Raw genomic sequence first — 8,137 nt, forward strand, 5'->3', positions numbered from 1 at the left:
GTTATTAAAGGGTTGCTTCTCATAGGTAATGGGAAGGTTCATAACTATTTTAGGGAGGGTTCAACTACTTTAGGGAATCGTCCACAGTATCTCCTATGGTAAGGGCCAAGTTGAGTTAAATGTTTGAACCAAAAACAATTTTTTGATAAAGAAACCAATGCATAAAGTTTTATAAATTAAAATATCTAATCAAAGTATTGAATAATTTTAATCATGTTTAGTTCTACTAATCTTCTTTATTTTTTTCTGGAAACTTCGTACCTTGTTTCAGTTAAGTGACAATTAAGTAGCATTTAGTATAAAAATTCTGTCTTTTATTTCAGAAATATTTTACCGCATTTTAACAAATTTGTATAACTTCTAGAGTTAATGTGATGGATATAAATATTACATAATAGCAATAGCAACTGCAAAATGTTTTCGTAGGGGCCAGAAGATAGCCTAAAACCACACCAAAACTTAAATCTAAAAATATATGAGCATTAAACCTTTCTGGGACTTAGGTGAATGTTCCCTGAAAAGGAGAACTCAATAGTTTTCGTAGTTATATTTAATTCTTAAGCTTCAGACAAAAAACTTACTTCTTTATTTAATAGAATAATATAATAAATGTGCAGGTAAAGAGTAGCATAGCTATAGGAAACACAATAATTTAGGAGGTGTAAGCTCGATGATAGTATAGACCATGGGGAAGGGATAGTCTTTAGTAGATTGTTATCCATTACATTTTCTTTTTAAAATTTACCCGCTACCAAAATTATGAATTAATTTGTTTGATATTGGGTGTGGGGGTGGTGGTGTAATTGATTTCCACATTCTTATCTCTAGTCCCTGGTATACATGCCATACAGGAACACAATATTGGCGGCAAAAGGTCCTTTTTAAGTAAAATTTGGATTTAGAATGTTTCCTTTCTACCAAGAATTTAAGAATAAGAATATGTTTGTCCACCGTGCATAACGGTAAACTCTTTTTGTTTCAGACATGTCATAATTTTACTGTCGCTTTCCAACTTTACATGATGAATCCTATGTATGATGAAACAGGGTACGATTTAGAAAGCGTATAAACTCTACAATTGTTACGTATGTTTCTTTAAATCATGTTTTTTTTAACTTTTTGACAACATTTTTTTATGTATTATAACTATTATATGTATATATCTGATATTTGGAATACTGATTCCTCGGAAAACAAAGTACAATATTATTAGCGCAGTATCTCTATAATAAAGTAAGTAGGTGTGTCATTAAACAGTGACATGTATGAAGTTTTACAACAAATTTACATACAATTTTGTTAAAACTTATACGTTTATATTCTGCTTATTCAGTTCTGACTCTCTACAACAGGTCCGTAGTCTTACTTTTTCAGAGCTTCGCTTTCATGGATGTTGTCATCCTTGTTAGTTTATATTGGATTGGTCAGGTTTATTTCAAAATATTTTAATTATGCCTTGTTAATATTAGATAGTAATTCAAAATGATGTAGAATTTTATATTGAAAATTAATATTTTTAGTTCACTTACATTTTCCTTAGTACATGAAAAAATATATTCCCGGCCATAAACTTTTTTTACATAGCATATAGGAGCAAAGCTACTCCATATTTTTTCTTTATACAGAAAGAAGTAAAAGTGTTGAACTATGACGTCAGAAAAAAAATAACAATTAACCAATGAGAGGCTGCTATATATTTTACCATTACAAATACTGGCTTTTCATTGGTTAATTGTTAATTTTTTCTGACATCATAGTTCGACACTTTTACTTCTTTCTTTATACAGATACTAAATTATATGGATATATTATGTACACGCATCATGTAAGATCTTGTAAATGTAAATCTAGTGCGTCAATTAGAATCTTTTGATAAGATAAGTATAGGTCGGATGAATTGGAAGGCTTTGATTAATCTTAAAAGCTCCATTTACATTTGAACACAATTTGTAAATGATTAATTTTATTATCTCTTATTTTAAAAAAATATTTCAACAGCCTTCATGATTGTCCTTGTTATTTTTTATAGATAACTTTCCGTTAAATATCCCACACAAATTTTGTCACTTTTTCTTAATTTAAAAAAGGCTTTTCAAAATGTTTGTTGCATTTCTATATTTGTGCAAATGACGAGATTATCAATTTATCTATGCAAAACATTGCTTTTAAAATTTCCCATTCTTTTATAATATACTAGCGGCTACGCATATGGAGGCCTTTAGGGGCAATTAAGGGGGGGGGGGGAGTTTAATTCCATAATCCAATCCCAAAGAGGCCTGTAGAAGCCCTGAAGATGAGTTTCGAGGAGTCAACCCCTTCCTTTTCCCCCCTCATTTTTAATTCTAATAAGATAATAAGATTCCCTGGCTCCAGCTTGGTTATAAACATTGCTAGGACACATGAGAAGCTACATTGTAAAGTAAAACCAAATCTGTTCAGCTGTTAGCAAAATCCTTTGGTACTAGCAACATATCCTTACTAATTTATATAATAGAATTACTTTTATATGATATTATTAGCATATAGATATAAACGACGCATGTTGATTTCTTAATATAAAAAAGTTTATCAAAATATCCATAACGTACCAATTTGTAAAACCGTTTGAGCATGGGTTATAGGAATCTACATTAAAATATTAAACTCTATGGTTAAATAAGAGCCGAGAATTTCACATTTCCCCTTAAACGTAAAGGCGGCAGAAAAGACAGATGGACAAAGTGAGTTACAATTTCACCCAAATTACCCTAGTGAACATTGATAACCAACCACCTTTTAATAAATTGAAATTAGGAGTAATAGGTTAGGGCACATCAGGTACAGGTTCCGTTGGGATAGGGCCTTCCCCCAGAAGTTGGCATATTTAGGCAAAAAAACAACCTCCACTTATTTAAGAAAATTTTAAAAATGGGAGGTTATAAGTGCACAACTGGAACTTGTTTGGAAGTTAGTTATAGAGTAGCTTTAATTCTAAAAACAAACTGTAAGAAAAGAAGTTTAAAATTATTTGTGCTTAATTTAATTGTACATAAAGTGTCTAAAGTTTGTTAAAGTAAAGCTTTTCTATAATTAGATTAGGTCCGATAGAAGTTTTTCATTGCGAATGATAGTAATTTAAATTAAACTACGTAGAAAATTTTAAAATTACAAGCTTAATTGGTTAGCCAGGTTAGTCAATCTTACTTTTTTAAGTTCATTTTTTTGGAGGGGGGATATTTTTCATTTTTTGGGGGGTTTTGGGTGTCCGAACCCCCACGAAAATAACTTAAAACCATCACAGGACCAGTAGTTGCATTCCCTGAAGAGTAGAGCTCAATCAGTTCATTGGTAACTGAGATATTAAGCTTCAGACATCGCACTACTTTTTATACTAGACTAGCGGATTTGCCCCTAGCATCTAGGGGCTTTGCCCCAAGAGGTAATTTTAAAAAAAAGTATTCTGGTGCTGCTTATTTATTTGTAGTAACTGCCTAAAAACAATTTTTTGGGTGGGTGGTTTCGAGGTGTGCCACCCCCAAAGAAAATAGCTTAAAACCCCCACAGGACCATTAGGTTTATACCGTGAATGTATATATCAAATCCATTCAGTGGTTACCAAGATCTTAAGCTTCAGACGGGCAGACAGACATCGTTCTACTTTGTATAATAGACTAGCGGCTGCGCCCCTATCAAATAGGGGCTCTATATTCTAGAGAAGCTTCGTTTTAAACATTTTGCATTAAAAAACAAACAAATATATTTACATGGATTTCCTCAAAGTTTTACAATAACATTTTCTTATTCGTTGGCTTCCGAACTTTGAGTACTGTTTTTATAAAAGAGGCTCAAAGGTCACATTAAACTTCTATTATGGTAACTTACAAGGAAAAACAGTCATAAAATAAAATCTGAAAAAATAACTACAATTTATTGAAAAAAATTTATTTACATTGAAAAAAAAACACATAAAAACATACATCATTAAGCATAAAAAGATTATTCCACAGAAAATAAAACTGAATTAAAACCGACTGTAAATATAGTGTCATGTGAAGGAATCAAAGTTGCAGGTTTCGTCATATTTTTATCGTAGTTTTTCTCCTATATCTAGCCGTGGGGTCAATTGCCTAACCCTGTGGGGCAATCACCTAACCTAACCTAAAATAACCTTTCAAATATATTGTGAAAACACGACGAAACCTGTAACTTCGTTTCCTTCACATGAACCGATATATTTAAAGACACACATAACAAAAAAAGAAAAAAATTACTCATATTATAATAAAGTAGTTAAAAAATTACCCTATTTTCGTTAAAACTGAAATATTTTTTCAATTATCATTGCTAGTTCTAATTGCCAAAGATCGCTTATTAAAAATTAGTAAAGATGAATGCTTATCAAGATGGACTATTCTCTCTATTGTTTGTTGTAAAATCTGCTTTAAAAATTTAAAAATCTGGTGGTTCGTGTGCATTTTTAGAGAAAATTACTTTATCTAGTTATAGCGGCCAGCCGCTAAATATTAAAACAGCTGTAGAGCAGCCAATTTTAAAATAACTATTTTACCATTGCCAAAAATGGCAAATAACAGAAACAGACATTTTTGGCAGTTACGGCGGTAAAACTGCGGTTGTCGGCGCAAATTAATATTCGTATATGTTTCTTATCACAAGAAAAGACTAGATAAAAAAATTTGTCTGTTATAGAGCTGTTACTATTCACAAAAGTTTATTATTGCTTAAGGATTTACCACAAAAAAACTGTGAATTTGAAAGCCTCATTGAATTTCATGGGTGTGAAAATGACAGTAAAACTATGTTTATGACAGTAGTGAAGGTGTAATTTTGTCAGTGAATAAAAAAATATTGCCAAAAATACAGCTAAAAGCGAAATTGACAAAAACACACCCACACAGTGGCTGTATTTTTGCTAGTGGTAAAAGTGGCATCATTTCTTACTTCTTTCTTCTGTTTTTTCTTGGTGCTCTGACCTTTTTCGATTCCTGCCATCCTCCACAGTTTATTTCATCTTGTACATCCTAAACCATATAATAAAATTAGAATTTATAATACACCATTTATTTATACATTTTTGTAACCTGACTAATAAACCAACAGACAATAATTTGTATAATAAACGTTGGTTGATCAGCTAAATGTTCCCAAAAAATATCCTCTATCATAAATAGCAGCTGAAAAATTCATGTCTCTGTATACGTCCTTTTTTAATTTTGTAGCCTGCCCAACAGACCTGTAGACAAAACATTTTTAAAATATATGCTCCTTGATCTAAGGATTCTTTAACAAAAAAAATCATACATGTTACTTTAATGTCTTTAATCTACAATACAAAGTAGAACCATGTCTGTCTGTCTGCCCGTCTGTCCCTTAAGATCTTGGTAAACACTGAACCGATTGGATTCTACTGGTCCTGTGGTGGTTTTAGGCTATTTTCTTGGGGGTGGGACACAAAAAATCCCCCCGCCAATTTTTTTAACTAGTTAAAAATAGTGGTGGAGTGGGGGCATCTCTAGGTAATAAAAGATGTAAATATACCTCTTGAGGCAAAGGCCCCTGGTTTTCAAAATGTTCCAAGACTTCATCTCTCTCAATACATCTCCTTTTTTATAGAATAATTATTACAACTTTTAATTGATTTAAACCGTTCTTATATTTCCAAAAAATTAGTTCATAATAGATAATAGATAAATAGACAGACATTATAAAAGTTAGACAGAGAACATCATAGGTAGGTAAATAAATAAATAGATGATAGTGGACAATTTATTGCCACATCTCGCGGTCGTAGCGGTCATGCGTCATATTCGAAAGGTGACGCAAATTTCAGATCTCGTTTTCGCTGATTTTTAATGATTTTAAAACGATTTTCATATCTATTGCATTTTATTACAGACAGTTTTCCGCGAATACTAAGACTTATAAATTTACCCAAATTTAAATAATTATAATTTTACCAAAACTTGGAATAGATGGATAGATAGATTAACAATCATAAAGATAAAAAATGTTAAAGTAAAAAAGGTCTAAATTATTATAGAGAGATATATATTCAAGGAGAATATTTTCATATATTATAGTCAGATGTAAAGGGAGGCTCTAACCATATGGAGCTACCCTTTACCCAGTACAACCTAACTTAACCTTACCTAATGTAATAAACAAACTACACCCCCTACCCTATTTTCATCCTACTTTTAAGGGGGTTTGGGTGTATTTGTGTACTTTATTTAAAAACGTTAAAAGCTCCTACCTTTGATGAGAGGAAGTCTTGTAGCTTGTTTGTTTCTTCCCATTTCCGGTTATTGTAGGCTGTGTGAGGTCAACAGTGTCAGTCAATATACCACCCTAGATACATAGATAGATAGTTATATAGATTGATAGATCAATAGATAGATAGATCAATAGATAGATAGGTAGATAGATATATATATAATAATATATTATATATATAGATAGATATATAATAATAATATATTATATAGATAGATAGTTAGATAGTAGTACCTCATTTCTCATGGATTTCTTCTGGTTGTCTTAGCCTTGTGTCCCTGGCTATCTATCTATCTATCTATCTATCTATCTATCTATCTATCTATCTATCTATCTATCTATCTATCTATCTATCTATCTATCTATCTATCTATCTATCTATCTATCTATCTATCTATCTATCTATCTATCTATCTATCTATCTATCTATCTATCTATCTATCTATCTATCTATCTATCTATCTATCTATCTATCTATCTATCTATCTATCTATCTATCTATCTATCTATCTATCTATCTATCTATCTATCTATCTATCTATCTATCTATCTATCTATCTATCTATCTATCTATCTATCTATCTATCTATCTATCTATCTATCTATCTATCTATCTATCTATCTATCTATCTATCTATCTATCTATCTATCTATCTATCTATCTATCTATCTATCTATCTATCTATCTATCTATCTATCTATCTATCTATCTATCTATCTATCTATCTATCTATCTATCTATCTATCTATCTATCTATCTATCTATCTATCTATCTATCTATCTATCTATCTATCTATCTATCTATCTATCTATCCATCCATCCATCTATCTACCCTATACCTGTGTAATTAGATCAGCATAGCTGTAATTGCCCCATGGATTTCTTCTGGTTGTCTCAGCCTTGAGTCCCTGGCTAGCTAGCGGAGTATCGGGTACTATATCTTCTAAAATATTTTAAATAAAATATAAAACTGAAAAAGATGCATATTTGTATTAAAGAACAAGGATGACAACATCCATAAAAGCGAAGCTCTGAAATGGAAGGACAAGCGAACATTAACACTTGTAGATTGTCAGAACTGAATTAGCAGAATATTAATGCATCAGTACAAACAATATTGTAAGTATATTTGATGCAAAACTGCCTAAATAGATAATACTGTTTAAGGACATACTTACATTTTTGGGACTTGTTTATAGAGATGCTTCGCTTCAAACAGTGTACCTTGTTGTACGAGAAATCAGTTTCCAAAAAATCAGAAGAATCGGATAATTTTAACATACAAAAATTAACAAAAAGAGCTAACCGTCTCACGAAAAAAGCAGACGGGCCCTTCGGACGGAAGGTCAGACCCTAATTATAGAAAAGCTTCTCTTTCAAAAATGTTTCAGATTTTAAAAAATAATCACCTTTTTCTTCATATGGCATCTCCTGGGATAAAAGGGGAAGGTAAGAACTTGTTCCCCCACTCGTTGAGGATGGGGAGTTGAAGGGGTGAATCTGTAAGATCAATACTTAAATATAATTGCCAGTTTTGTTGTGAATTTTGTAAAGTCTTGTTTTGGGGATCTAAAGGGATAAGACACTGGCCGATAAATTGATGTTCATCCCGAATGATGATACACAAAAATACCCCTTTTGTAAATTACATTTAGTGGTTGAATCGTTTGGATACTCAACTTAATGAACCAACCAATCAAAATTCGTTTAAAGTCCCAAAAGTTGTTAAGTCAATGAATAAGAAAACGTTATAATATAACTTTGGGGACTAGTTTAAAAAAAAGTCCTATGTCCCCTCCCTCCCTGAATAAATTATTTAAGTATTGGTCCCTGATGGGAGGATCTGTTGAATGGTTCTACCTCCT

At 31.5% G+C, this 8,137-nt stretch overlaps 1 protein-coding gene across 2 annotated transcripts in view; it reads right to left on the reverse strand.

Moving 5' to 3' along the window:
- Positions 1-3,905: 3,905 nt before the first annotated feature.
- The window catches only part of LOC145322239 (uncharacterized), a 5,755-nt gene continuing 1,523 nt past the window's right edge, over positions 3,906-8,137 (reverse strand). Inside the window, exons 3-8 of one of the 2 annotated variants that reach the window (XM_080164102.1) lie at positions 8,103-8,137; positions 7,682-7,772; positions 7,112-7,215; positions 6,251-6,345; positions 5,536-5,599; positions 3,906-5,018 (exon numbers count right to left, since the gene is read on the reverse strand). The exon at positions 8,103-8,137 is cut by the window's right edge and continues 64 nt beyond it. In XM_080164102.1, the coding sequence (XP_080020228.1) occupies positions 4,935-5,018; positions 5,536-5,599; positions 6,251-6,345; positions 7,112-7,215; positions 7,682-7,772; positions 8,103-8,137 (473 nt within the window). In that variant the 3' untranslated portion in view covers positions 3,906-4,934. The remainder of the gene's footprint in view (positions 5,019-5,535; positions 5,600-6,250; positions 6,346-7,111; positions 7,216-7,681; positions 7,773-8,102) is intronic. The other variant, XM_080164103.1, reaches the window with a different exon arrangement.

Source organism: Acartia tonsa, chromosome 6, assembly GCF_053477335.1.
Source record: "Acartia tonsa isolate MP-2025a chromosome 6, ASM5347733v1, whole genome shotgun sequence".
In the NCBI taxonomy this organism is placed as follows: Eukaryota; Metazoa; Arthropoda; class Copepoda; order Calanoida; family Acartiidae; genus Acartia; species Acartia tonsa.